Genomic DNA, 13,902 nt, shown 5'->3' on the forward strand with positions numbered 1-13,902 from the left:
TGTTGGTGGTCTTGTATAGATGCAAAAGGTATATTCTATAGTGACCTTGTATAAGTAAATGGAGAGAGTACATATATTTTCATGAACGGTGAAGCATGTTACTAAAATATTTGCAAATGAACAAAAGATTAAACCATCTGAAAAAAGAGTTGCGATATTTAATCTGATATCCACACCAATACACTTTTGTATTGTGCCAAATATCATTAATGGTAAGAAGAAATCCAAAAAACTAGTGACTCGTTTTTTTGTCTTGTGACATTAGAACATTATACAAAATATTCTTATGCATTTCGTGTTCTACTTTTTCCATTTAAAAGTACAGTACAAGTTTTGAGAGATCCAGATCATTTTGTTCCAGAGCTTCTACTCAACTCTAACCTGCTCAAGCCAAATTTATTTACAGCATCATTAAGCCAGCTTTCCTAAGAGCAATCACATATTTACCATTAGATTTGGATGGAATTCAATTACCCAATTGCCAGTCCTCCTCACACAAATGTGATCTCCATTACACTACCAAATAACCTAGCCCAACTTACCTAACAAGAACTCTCCCAAGAGCTCACTTCACCAGACCACTAGAGTTTGATGCTATGCTATGAGATCATGCTGGGACACTTGGCATCCAGAAACTCCTTGAGCGTGCGGGCACCCTTCTGGCTGCCCATCAGCTCCGCTAGCCTCTCTACCGGTAGCAGCGCGAGCTCTGCCAGGCTATTGCATCCGTCCATTATCGCTCTGTAGTTGGAGTCCGTCACGCCAGGGAGCCGTCTCAGGAACTCGATCGCGGATGTGTTGTAGTTCTCGGCCCTGACAATCCACAATTTTACCGTTAACCATAACATATCATCAATAGTAATTATATCTGCTTTGCCACATCCAGATACACATGTTAGTTTTACCTCACGTCGTCTTCCACGACCCCATCCTCCAACGGCACGCCCACTCTCATCGCCTTGTTCTCATCAGGTTCGTCCTGGTTTGATTTCAGCGACATGAATATATCTGCTGTCGCATGCAGGCTGCGGGACCACACGATGCGAAGCCGGGGGAAATGCAGGACTAGCAGTGACAACTTCGAGATTATGTTTGTCGGAGACACGTCGTCCCCAACTTCGCTTGCAGACTGCGAGAGAAATGAGCACACCAGTAGTAAGCAGACCATCAGGTGCAACCAACAATGAATACTGGACTCTGTTTCCCATGGAAATGAATTATGATTTACTCATACGAATAGGACAACCCTTTGTGGAGACCATCTGTATATGACAAACTAGCATGAAAAATACCTGAAAGGAGAAGCTCTTATCTTGTGAGAACTCTATCAGAAGCACTGGGATCTTGTAATACCTAATCATGGTCTCGACCTGATTGTAGAGACGACCAGAAGCAAAGCTCTGGTACAAGTCTGCAATACTTTTTCTTTCAACACATATCAAGGGAGAAAGAACATAGTCGCCAACTTCCAGCGTCACCGGTATTATTCGAATACCCTTCTGGTGCAGTACATTGGGAAGACTGCTCATGAACTCCCGCATGTCTACAATAACCTGGAAGAATACAGTGCTGAACAATTTAGGAATTCAGACAGAAACATGACATGTGGTTTCTTTATCAAAATCAAAATAAGGATCAGTAGTGTCACCTGCATATCCTTCCCTGTTGGCTTTCTACCACCTGCCTTTCTTGTCAGTGAATTCTGAGACAAAAGAGGTTCTGGTTCATTTGCCGGAGTTGGTCCAATGCAACGGCCACTCTGAAGAGAAATAAGACAGCATTCATAAAGTGTAAGCCAGCATTTTCTGCCCATGCAATGGTGGTTAGAAGTTAAAATAAACATCATATCTGCTTGATTAAAGCATAGCAGCCATTTCATGAAACCATTATGCAGCATCATTCACATGGTAAATGCTTGGCTAAGGCCAAGCAGAAGTTACTACTAGGGTAACATCTTTTATTAATGGAGAGATTCAACTGAAACACCACCTGATCAACAGGTATCATCATCAGGGACTTCTGTCTGATCAATGATTCAAATGCTTCATTTTCTCGGCGGATGCTCGACTCAAACTTTTGCACCTCAGAAGATTCCTCATAAAAAAGAAAGTAAACTCTCAGCTTCTGTGATGGGTTTTCTGCCTTGTATACCTCAATTTCTCTGACAAAGGTCATGTCTGGATGATAGACAATAATTACGGATGGTTTCCATATGTCTAGTACATGCTGATCACTGTCTAGGGCATAAAATTGCACAGGAGGTAGCATTTTGGCATCAATAAAGTCTTCAACATTGTCAGAAGTGGAGGCTGGAGCAGGAGCATCTTCAGCAGACACCTTAGAGACATTAATATCAGACTGTTCATCTGTTTTGCCTGATGATTCCACATCAGTACCTTGGCAATTATCATTTTCTGTAGTACTTTTATTTTTCCTTTTACTGGCTTGTCTCTTTGTCAGGGGTTTCTTTGGCACCCTCTTTCCTTTTCCCTTTACAGAACCTTTCTTGCCGCAGCTGGGAACTGAATCCTCCTTGGCATCTGCTTCCTTAGTTAAACTGCTTATACCAGAGGCGGCAGCAAGTAAAGCATTAGTCTCAAGCTTGCTAATGCTTACTGGCCCTGCATTCTCATTCTCATTCTCATTAGACCCTGTGGGAAATTCCCCATCCAGGACACCAAACCCTTTTGGTTGCTGAGATCGTTTCTTCTTCTTTTTATGTAATCCGAACAGCTCGGCTTTCCCAAGCAAGTACTTCTCCCACTCTTCTCGCATAACCTTGTTAAAACAAGTTAAAGTGTTATGAAGGGTTCACATGGTTAAACTGACGAGTTTTAGCTAGTAAGAAATAAACTTGCATTTAAGAAGAAAAGGATACATATGTGCAGAAAGGCAATGAAAATTAAATAGCAACTGTGCTATTAGATTGATCTAACTGCATTTAAGACACACTGCAGTTACCTGCTGGGGACTTCTCGATATGCATTCCTGCAGCTGCAAGCATGAGCGCTCATCTTTGCATGCTACTAAGACTATGCCACATTCATTATTTTCATCTTCATGTACGACACGATCTCCCTTTCTCTGTTCTTCGGCTATCTCTTGTAACAGTTCCTGCAAAGATGTGTGAAGGATATCAGGTAAAAACATTTGTAATAGAGGTAAAGAGTGTCTAGATGATAAATAATCTACTTGAACTATGTAGTAAGTAGGGGGGAGTTGCTACAAGAACAAAACAAGAAAAGTGAGCTATAGTTTATATTTAACATTTAGTATAAAATGTAGGTGGAATGGAACAGAAGTGCCAATCTAAAGGATTTTTTCTCCTGTGATGTATGAAGTAAATAAATAAGTAATGCTGAGTGCTGCTTGGAAGAAAACTGAGAAACAAGAACGGAACCTCTCACCCGTAATACTTTCCATTTTGGTGCTTCCTCCAAAACCTCCTCCAGTAGAAAGGAAGCCTCTGCATTTACCTTCTGAGCGTCATCCTTGTTAGCAGCAGAATCCTCATTTTCTGCAGGACAGTGACCATCTGTTATACTAAATGTTTACTTAGGAGAAAACAGAGTATATTAATGGAAAACAAGGGGCTAATAGCCGCTACCAGTTTCTTTTCCTTTCTTGCTACTACTGGGTGTCACCTTCCTCTTCTTCGTTGGCGTGCCCTTGGCAATTGAAACCCTTGTGCCATCCGGTCTCACAATCTGGTAAACACGCCTTTTTGCAAGCTCAAATATCTTGTGGCTTGATTCAGCCAACATCCAAACCGATCGAACACCTTCAGACACTCTCAGAGTGTCCAGATACTTCAAGTATGTCACGGCATCATACCTAGCCATCATCTAAAGAGCATAAAGAGGGTGCCTGACTGTCCACTTATGTGCACAATTTGTGTTGCTACACCAAGCAGATTAATAGTGTGGATTACTACCTGCCAAGGTAATCGAGCAGCTTGCGTAGCGTCCTGAGGTCGGCGACGAGCTGCTTGGTCTTCTTGCCGAGGGTGTGCCAGATGGGGTCGAGCTGCCTCCTGACAATCTCGTCGAAGGACTTGAAGAGGCCCTTGTCAATGGTGAGGTCCTCGACATCGACCTTGTAGGTCCGCCTGAGCTCCTTGAGGCAGGCGTCCATGGCGTCGAGGATGGCGGCCTGGATGCCGACCATGGGGTGCGTCATGGGCACGCGGACGTCGATGACCTCCGGCGGGGAGCGCTCGAGGTCGGCGGCGGCGAGAACGTGGAAGCGCGGCCAGAGGTGGAGGCGGCGGATGTAGAGGCTCTTCATGGTGCGCTCGGCCTTGGCGAAGCCGGCGACCATGGCGTGGGGGCGGTCGGAGAAGGCGTAAACGGGGAGGAGGCGGTGCTGGCGCAGGAGGCGGGCGATGAAGGCGTCGGCGGAGGTGTCGGAGGAGCGGTGCGCGGCGAGGAGGAGCAGGGCCTGGACGCGGGAGGGGAGGAGGTGGGCGGTGAGGAGGTCCGCGGCGAGCACGCGCGGGGTGAGGAAGAGCGCCACGCCCTCCCCGGAGGAGTAGAGCGTGCGGCGGTGGGCGGCGGGGACGTCGGAGGCCACGTCGTGGACCTGCAGGAGCTGGGATTCGACGAGGCGGCGCCGGATTTGGTCCTTGAGGGCGTCCGGGGCGGAGAGGATGAGGAAGCATCCGCCGCCCCCGCCGCCGGAGGAGGAGGAGGGGGAGGAGGATGTGGATTGGTGGTGGAGGTGGAGCAGGAGCGTGGCGGCGAGGGAGGCGAGCGGGAGGCCGGAGGAGACCACCACCAGCCCTCCGTTGGGGTCCTCCAGGAGGTCCGCCACCGCCTGCTCCTCGAACGGCAGCATCGACGGCGACGGCGGCGGCGGCGAGCTGGTTCCGTTCGTCTACTCTTGGGTGCCTCTCCTCCACTTCCCTCCCCTTCCACGGCGACTTCCCCTTTCTTCCTGTACCGCCTATGGCCCGTGGGCCGTCTCAATTTTGGTGCCTACCCGGCCCATCAACCAACATGATTTCTTTCTCAAAAAAAACATCAAAGCAAAACATTCCTCATCATTCATCAACAGAAAAAAAAAAACATCAGAACAAACAACAAATTGGGGAAATTTTCTTCTGTAAAATGGCCACGAAATCCACAGGTGTAACAGTTCTCTTCAAACCTCCTCTATTTTCTTTCTTTCTTTCTTTGGACATGTAATTTGTGTTCTTATCTTTTGGCACTACTGCTACATCTCAAGTGAAATAAGAACAACAACAAAATCGCCGGCGAGCTCAATAGGCAGTCGTGTTGCTTCTTCTCTTCACCTTGATATACACCGGGTCCTTCAGCAGCCTGACGGTCACACCGCTCCAGACGTCTGTGCTGGTGGGGAGCATCGCCATCTCCTCGGCGATGGCCAAGTCCTCCGGCAGCACGGAGCCGAACACCGTGTAGGCGTCTCTCCACTCCTCATGGTCCGCTAGGCTGATCAGGAACTCTGGCCCTGACCCAATCCACGCCACGGACCCCCTTCTCACCGTCGAGCACCCTTCTTTCGGCATCTCCTTGAAGGCTACGCCGTCGACTTCCAGCGTCCCTTGCAGCACCGCGTATGGTGGACCAAATGCAGCCTAGTTGCACCCAGAAGAAACATTCGTCAGTAGGCCGACAGTCCTTACCAAGAGGCAATTCCAGAAACACAAATGTCACTTTGGACTCCCTCTTATGCAAGACGCAAGATGGTTAAAGAACCATAGACGCCATACATTTTTTACGTGGTCTCCTTTTGCGTCCCACAGGGCCCCACGGCCTTCGGCGCGATAGAATCTGCATCCAGCGCAGTTGTGCAGGCGCAATAGCTCGATGAAGTAATCCACAGAATGGGGTGCACAATCAGGTAGCAACTGGGTGCAATGGAAGTATATGTATTAGAGAAAGGGACAAGAATGCAGTATATGATACCGAGGGAAACAAAAATTACAGAATATTTCCAGTCAGCTCAAAGTACAAGCTGCCTTTTCAGTATGAAGACGAAGCACTGAAATGGATCATCCAGGGGAATAAGCTTTATGACTAAATACGAATTGATGGGAATCATCAAGACAGAATTAGCTCCGTGACAAAACGAAATGTATTATCGGCTACACTATTTAAGAGCCTAGGCTAGCAACAGAACAATCACTTAGAATAGATGTTTACTTGACATATTCTTGCTGGGAAACTATTTGTAAGAATAAGAGCCGAACAATAAACGGACATTTAGGAACTGGACATGTCAAACGCATAAATCCAAGCCAGAGCAGCCATGGATCTAACGATATTTAGAAAAATCATTTGGTGGGCCTCTGCCACAATTGTTTCCCCATTTAAAAAACCATCCATATGGCAAAGCATTTGTCTCGATAAGCTGAAACAGCATTCTGTAAACTCCGTTTAGAACTTGCAGCTTTAGCAGCTTGAAAAAATATGCTCGTGTGTAATGAAATAAGTGTGAACACCACTCTACCATCTTCCGGTTGCGGTTGTCATCAAGGAAAACTAAAAAGGCCAAACACTGAAAGTGTTCTAGAAATGGTCCCTCAGAATACTTTAACACCTTGAAAATATCCTTGGCCCAGCTGGTAGAGACAGAGAATACAACTTACTTGGATGCGAAGCGTGCCGGCACTTGTTTCCAGCCCCACGATTCCCTACATTAAGTTGCAGACCTTTGATTATGAATGAGATCCATACCAGGGAAGATCATAATAAGAAGAGTCAGCTGACACAGTTTCTAAACAAACAAAAAAATGTTTGGTTCTTCTTTCTTTTTTAATAATTGTTCCAGCATGTGATGTCTGATTCTTCTTTCTCTTTAAAGCATTCCAGCATCTGATGTTTGGTTCTTCTTTCCTTCTGAAGCAAAGAATATACGATGCAAATATTTGTCTACATTATAGGACTGCACCACATGCTCAGCGAGCTGAATCGAAATTTCATCGGCAGAACATTATCTCAAGACATACTATGAAATGAAATTCTCTGGCTCCATGATGCCAACAGACCTGTGATTTTCCGAAGACGAGGCCAGAAGTCCAGATGACATCCTCCCCCCTCGCGATTACAGAAGGAGCCATGGCATCATTTTGCTTCTTAAGCCAGCACTGCAGTCACAATTCGCAAGCGCTTGATAAGATTACGATGCCCTGCGAGGATCAAGAGGCGCAGGGGAGGGACGGGGAGTACCTCACCGAAGCGGTTGCCGCACCTGCGGCGGTCCCCGCAGAAGACCCAGGAGTCGCAGCGGCGGTGGGCCTTGCAGGAGGCGCAGCAGGCGGCGGCGGAGGGCAGGCGGTGGTTGGAGCCCCAGTTGACCGCGGGGCCCCAGAGCTCGAGGCCCTGGATTCCCCCGCAGCGGCTATCCGCGGCGGCGAGCGGCCGCGCGGCGCCGGGGGAGGAGAGGTAGGCGGCGAGGGCGAGGGCGGCGAGGAGGAGGGCCAGGGCGAGGGTGGCGAGGCGGCCCCGGCGGCGGGCGTCGGACGGCCTGCCGCCGCGGAGGGCGGCGGGGAGCGGGAGGGGGAGGGTGGGGGGAGGCATTGGGCTGGCCGGCGGAGAGGGATTTTGCCCAGTCGTCGTCTTGACGACTGAAGCGTTGATTTCGGAATCGAATCGTACCCCTCAACAAGGGGAAAAAACTGTCCCCCGCTCTCACCACTACTACACTGGTGCCTGTCTACACAAAGTCGATGTATGTTGTTGAATTTTTCCTTTTAACAAATTGGACATCGAATAGTGCTCTCTCCGTTTTGAATTAATTGAAGTTTTTATGATTACCCTAGGTCAAACCTTTTTAAAGTTTGTTTCGTTGTGTGAACCGCCCGCGACCGTCCGTTCGGACGTGTTGTGCCATCCAACACGGACATACACCGGTCAGCTGAGTGGTCCAGACACACATTTCTCCGCAAACCGGGAACAAAGCGGGAGAGCTTTGCGGGCGTCCAGACCGATGCCGATTTATTGGGATGAGGTTGAAGAGAGGAAATTTCTAGGATGTAAGGCTTATACGCCATCGACTCCGAACTGCACAGAGTAGACAAAAAAGAGCTATGCTGACAGTAAAAGAAGGGACTTTCATTTGGAAATAGAAGACTTGGTACATTTAGAAGTCTCCCATATGAAAGAAGTTAAACGCTTTGGACAGGAAAAGAAGCTGAGTCTAAGATATATTGGACATTTCGGTGTTACCACACATATCGGAGAGGTGAGCTACCAATTAGAGCTCCCAAAGGCTCTCACTGGAGTACATAATGTATTCCATGTGTCTTTACTTTGTAAATGTCTAAAACCACCACATCAACCGGTAGAACCTAGAATTGTCTCAACCGCGGGAGAATCTATCATGCAAAGAATATCCCATCTGTATATTGGATATTAAAGACCGCGAGGCTAGGTGCCAAATCATTCGGATCACCAAAGTACAATGGAATAATCACAGCGGGATGAGGCTACCTGGGAAAGGAAAGACGACTTAAGAAAAACATCTGTGCACCTCTTCTGAGATTAAGGTACATAAATTTTGAGATCGAAATTTGTATAAGGTGGAACGGATGTAACGACCTAAAATAAATATGTGCTAATAGTTTGTGTAACTGGATCATTATACTGGGATTATTGCTTAAAATGTCACTCCAGAAGAGAAGAGAATAGATAAGTACTCACTTCGTTTTTATTTACTCTGCGTATTAGGTTTGATTGAAGTCAAACTTCATAAAATTTGACCAAATTTATAGAAAAAATATGAACATTTACAATAGCAAATCTATATGATGTGAAAGTATATTCAATAATGAATCTAATGGTATTGATCTGTTATTGTATATGTTATTATTTCTGTCTATAAACTTTGTCAAATTTTACAAAGTTTGACTTCGAGCAAAGCTAAAATGCGGAGTAAATAAAAGCAGAGGGAGTACAACGTCCAGCAGATTATTTATGCAATTCTTAAAATACTTGGGTAACTAGGCTAAGGCAGCAACTAGTAGATAAATATCATTGTAAACAGTTGAGCCAACCGTGGGATAATCGAAACCTGAGTTAGCCTTTCCTCTACAGATGTCACACTCTCGCCCCGCTTCTGTTGCACTATAAATAACCCTTCGGCCGCATAATACTAATCGCCCACCCAACATTCTCCATGAAGGAGATAAACCTGTATAGGTTGTACGAGGCGACAAGAGCGGCAGCCGAAGCAGCAGACGCGACACGGCTGGTGGTCACGACATAGCATGCGACACAGATGGCGTCTAACAAGTGATTCATCATGTTTTGGCTAGCCGTGACCTGGACATTTAATTTTACTTTGACATGCTTGAATTGTTGTATTAGGATTTATTCTACTCTGTTGCATTGCATTGTTGAATTCATGAATTTGTGTTATATGGGGTTGTTTGGTTGCCACCCCGAGAGAAATTGTCTGGCCTGAACACCTGCCTGTAACTCACCTATGGTTTGTTTGGTTGCCGGCCTGAGAGAAGAAATGGCTGCCTGACATGTACGTCCTAGTAGTATAGTTAACCTGTCCTACTAATAAAATATAAGATAAAATGTAACGTTTAGCACAGGCAATGTGGTTAGCCTGTCTCAGGCATCCTTTTTTCTTGCGCCTGACATGCTGCAACTGCTGCCTGGCACTAAACAAAAGCCATCACTAATATTTAAGCAATAAAAAATAGGGCGCCAGGCCAAGGCAACAACCAAACAGGTTTACACTATACTAACCTGGCCAGACAAAATATTGGAACTCATTAGACTACACTCAGGCACCATTATTTTTGAGACACAGTGCTCAAGCCTCCAACCAAACAGCATCTTAGAGCTTGTTCGGTTAATCCCTCACACAAAGGGATTAGAGAGGATTGGAGGGGATTGAAGTGAATTTTGACTTGTAGAAGATTTAATCTCTGTCAATCCTCTCCAAATCCCTTCAAATTTGAAGCAACCGAACAAGGCCTTAGAGGGATTTGCCAAAGCCTGACTGTGGATGCTGTAAGGAGTGCATTCCCATGCTGCAATTAATATAAAAAAATCTAGTCAAAACATTTGCTGCTGTAGTTTCCCAAGAAAAAGAGAAGGAAAAAGTTTATACGCCATCGACTCCGAACTGCACAGAGTAGACAAAAAGAGCTATGTTGACAATAAAAGAAGGGACTTTCATTTGGAAATAGGAGACTTGGTACATTTAAAAGTCTCCCATATGAAAGGAGTTAATCGCTTTGGACAGGAAAAGAAGTTGAGTCTGAGATATATTGGACATTTCCGTGTTACCAAACAGATCGGAGAGGTGGCCTACCAATTAGAGCTCCCAAAGGCTCTCGCTGGAGTACATAATGTATTCCATGTGTCTTTACTTTGTAAATGCCTAAAACCACCACATCAACCGGTAGAACTAGCTAGAATTGTTTCAGCCGCGGGAGAATCTATCATGCAAAGAATATCCCATCCGTATATTGGATATTAAAGACCGTGAGGCTAGGTGCCAAACCATTCGGTTCACCAAAGTACAATGAAATAATCACAGCGGGATGAGGCCACCTGGGAAAGGGAAGACGACTTAATAAAAACATTTGTGCACCTCTTCCGAGATTAAGGTACATAAATTTCGAGGTCGAAATTTTTATAAGGTGGAGCGGATGTAACGACCTAAAATAAATATGTGCTAATAGTTTGTGTAACTGGATCATTATACTGGGATTATTGGTTAAAATGTCACTCCAGAAGAGAAGAGAATAGATAAGTACTCACTCCGTTTTTATTTACTCCGCATATTAGGTTTGACTGAAGTCAAACTTCATAAAATTTGACCAAATCTATAGAAAAAATATGAACATTTACAATAGCAAATCTATATGATGTGAAAGTATATTCAATAATGAATCTAATGGTATTGATTTGTTATTGTATATATTATTATTTCTGTCTATCAACTTTGTCAAAGTTTACAAAGTTTGACTTCGAGCAAAGCTAAAATGCGGAGTAAATAAAAGCAGAGGGAGTACAACGTCCAGCAGATTATTTATGCAATTCTTAAAATACTTGGGTAATTAGAGCCAACCGTGGGATAATCAAAACCTAAGTTAGCCTTTACTCTACAGATGTCACACTCTCGCCCCGCTTCTGTTGCACTATAAATAACCCTTCGGCCGCATAATACTAATCGCCCACCCAACATTCTCCATGAAGGAGATAAACCTGTATAGGTTGTATGAGGCGACAAGAGCGGCAGCCGAAGCAGCGGACGCGACACGGCTGGTGGTCACGACAGAGCACGCGACACAGATGGCGTCCAAAGAGTGATTCATCATGTTTTGGCTAGCCGTGACCTGGACGTTTAATTTTACTTTGACATGCTTGAATTGTTGTATTAGGATTTATTCTACTCTGTTGCATTGCATTGTTGAATTCATGAATTTGTGTTATATGGGGCTGTTTGGTTGCCACCTGAGAGAAATTGCCTGGCCTGAACACCTGCCTGTAACTCGCTTATGGTTTGTTTGGTTGCCGGCCTGAGAGAAGAAATAACTGCCTGACATATACGTCCTAGTAGTATAGTTAACCTGTCCTAATAATAAAATATAGGATAAAATGTAACGTTTAGCACATGTAATGTGGTTAGCCTGTCTCAAGCATCCTTTTTTCTTGCGCCTGACGTGCTGCAGCTGCTGCCTGGCACTAAACAAAAGCCATCACTAGCAATAAAAAAAATAGGGCGCTAGGCCAGGGCAACAACCAAACAAGTTTACACTATACTAACCTGGCCAGACAAAATATTGAAACTCATTAGACAACACTCAGGCAGCATTATTTTTGAGACACAGTGCTCAAGCCTCCAACCAAAAACAGCATCTTAGAACTTGTTCGGTTAATTCCTCACACAAGGGGATTAGAGAGGATTGGAGGGGATTGAAGTGTATTTTGACTTGTAGGAGATTTAATTCCCATCAATCCTCTCCAAACCCCTTCAAATCTGAAGCAACCGAACAAGGCCTTAGGGGGATTTGCCAAAGCCTGACTGTGCATGTTGTAAGGAGTGCATTCCCATGCCGCGATTAATATAAAAAATCCAGTCAAAACATTTGCCGTTGTAGTTTCCAAAGAAAAAGAGAAGAAAAAAGTTACCGCCGGCGCTCAAGTACGTGGCAGGACAGTCGTTAACCCCTCGCCCATCACAGCCTCCACGTGTCCCCAACGGACACGGCTGGGGCCGAAATCACTGTTTTAATCTTTTCAATAATCTTTGCCACATAATGAACTTGACATGAAAGTATTTGACGACCGAGCCATTTAGAAACGTCACAGTCTGTGGCATTTCTTCTTCATATAAAAATGCCGTAATATCTTGCATTTCAGCTCCACATTCAAACGCCAAACTTGCTCGCGTTTTCGTTCCACATAAAAACGCCAAGCATCTTGACGTTGCTGCCCAGGCCGAAACGCCAAAGCTCATGGCGTTGCTAGCTAGCTACGGCGAGCAATGGCACGTACAAAAGGCATGAAGGGAGGGGCTGGCGATGCTAGGAGGATAATGCAAACTTTTTCGTGGAGAAATCAGGAAAGATACGGCCGGCTGGCTAAAACCACAGCAAAAGCAACACACACTAGTCACGTCGCTCACCAGCTCGTCCTCCTCCCCTGCCCTGAGCTCAGCTCAGCTCAGCTCAGTGGTGGCAGGTAGATGCGCGACAGCTCAAGCGATGCAGGGAGCCGGCGAGACGGTCGAGCTCGCCGGGCAGATGTGTTCACGCGAGCGGCGAGTATGGTCGCACGGCGGCGTTGTCGACGAGGTTGAGCCTGGTGACTCTGGCAACCATGTGCGCCGCCGTTTATTCCTTCTTCTCAACATGTTCGAAGACGGCAGAGCGCGAGAGCAAGAGCTCGGACCCCTTGCTCGTCCCTTGTCTCATGCTCCCACTGCACCCGCCGTGCACTTTGCTCCTACCAACAACCAGCTCAATGCACCGGAACCCTCTGCCGCAGCACGAACCTGCCAGGCTAAGGACGGCGCACCACCATGCGGTTCCTGACAACACGACCTGATGTCTTGCACTTGGATTCGAGATGGCAACGACGGCGGTGCTCGAGCGAGCGAACGGTCGGGGTCACCATCGGCGTCCCGGTGTGCGTTGGCCTCCGCGAGCTCCTTCCTAAGAGAGTTTCAGCTAGCAACGCCATAAGCTCTGGCGTCTCAGCCCGGGAAGCCATGTGGAGCGAAAACGCTCGCTAGCTCGGCGTTTGAATATGGACTGAAACGCGAGATATCTCAATATTTCTATATGGAGAAAAAACGTCATGGGTTGTGGCGTTGCTAAAAGAGTCAAATTGTGAAATACTTTCATGTCGAGTTCATTTTGTGACAAAGATCACCGAAAAGGTCAAAACAGTGATTTTGGCCCACAGCTAGGCGCCGCTGGAAGCGCGCGGTGCATGCATGCGTGATCTCGGAACTAAGAGCATCTCCAACAGAAGCGATATATAAGCGTTGCACGGTATAAAATCTACTTTTAGCACGCGCGGACCTAATTTGAAGTCACCAGCAGCCGCATAAAAAGCGTGCATGCGCTATAACTAATGCAGCGTGCGCATTAAAAAGGCATCGCGCGCAGCATATTTAGTGCTTCCGGTCGCGCGTGCTACAAACTCTGAACTGCTGCAGATGAGACCGTTTGATTGGGGCCGCTGGACTCGCACGCGCAACATATTTTACAGCACTTGTTAAAGCAAACGTCTTCTAGCGCCTTAAAAAATCTACTTACGCGCTGTAAATCAGATTTTTGGCGCTGCCTATTGAGCGGCCGTTGGAGATGCTCTAAGCAATGGCGCCGCACTCGACCTATATATAAAAGAGCCCGCTCTCCCCGCCACGCACGCACGCACGCACATATACAGAGCACATCGCTCG

At 46.3% G+C, this 13,902-nt stretch overlaps 2 protein-coding genes across 2 annotated transcripts; both read right to left on the reverse strand.

The window, feature by feature from the left end:
- Positions 1–269: 269 nt before the first annotated feature.
- On the reverse strand, positions 270–4,934 carry LOC125511628 (DNA repair endonuclease UVH1). The gene is made up of 9 exons (XM_048677053.1): positions 3,935–4,934; positions 3,608–3,834; positions 3,408–3,517; positions 2,962–3,114; positions 1,990–2,778; positions 1,649–1,759; positions 1,293–1,553; positions 906–1,129; positions 270–813 (listed from the first exon to the last, which is right to left on the reverse strand). Exons 1-9 carry the CDS (start codon positions 4,834–4,836, stop codon positions 600–602), a joined length of 2,991 nt encoding a protein of 996 aa, XP_048533010.1. The 5' UTR covers positions 4,837–4,934; the 3' UTR covers positions 270–599.
- Positions 4,935–5,085: 151 nt separating this feature from the next.
- Positions 5,086–7,613, reverse strand: LOC125511629. The gene is made up of 5 exons (XM_048677054.1): positions 7,194–7,613; positions 7,013–7,111; positions 6,614–6,658; positions 5,735–5,872; positions 5,086–5,599 (listed from the first exon to the last, which is right to left on the reverse strand). The coding sequence occupies exons 1-5, from the start codon at positions 7,542–7,544 to the stop codon at positions 5,261–5,263; spliced, it is 972 nt and encodes a 323-aa protein (XP_048533011.1). The 5' UTR covers positions 7,545–7,613; the 3' UTR covers positions 5,086–5,260.
- Positions 7,614–13,902: the final 6,289 nt, after the last annotated feature.

Source organism: Triticum urartu, chromosome 5 (genome assembly GCF_003073215.2).
Source record: "Triticum urartu cultivar G1812 chromosome 5, Tu2.1, whole genome shotgun sequence".
NCBI lineage: Eukaryota > Viridiplantae > Streptophyta > Magnoliopsida > Poales > Poaceae > Triticum > Triticum urartu.

What these genes read in the sequence shown, in the direction of transcription:
- LOC125511628 (XM_048677053.1), bottom strand. Translation starts at nt 4,836, where the DNA reads ATGCTGCCGTTCGAGGAGCAGGCGGTGGCGGACCTCCTGGAGGACCCC. An exon ending in CAAAATGGAAAGTATTACGG is followed by an intron (nt 3,115 to 3,407) that starts GTGAGAGGTTCC and finishes ACATCTTTGCAG; the next exon opens with GAACTGTTACAAGAGATAGC. An exon ending in GTCGTGGAAGACGACGTGAG is followed by an intron (nt 814 to 905) that starts GTAAAACTAACA and finishes GTGGATTGTCAG; the next exon opens with GGCCGAGAACTACAACACAT.
- LOC125511629 (XM_048677054.1), bottom strand. Translation starts at nt 7,544, where the DNA reads ATGCCTCCCCCCACCCTCCCCCTCCCGCTCCCCGCCGCCCTCCGCGGC. An exon ending in GCGGCAACCGCTTCGGTGAG is followed by an intron (nt 7,112 to 7,193) that starts GTACTCCCCGTC and finishes TTGTGACTGCAG; the next exon opens with TGCTGGCTTAAGAAGCAAAA. An exon ending in AAGGAGACCACGTAAAAAAT is followed by an intron (nt 5,600 to 5,734) that starts GTATGGCGTCTA and finishes GGGTGCAACTAG; the next exon opens with GCTGCATTTGGTCCACCATA.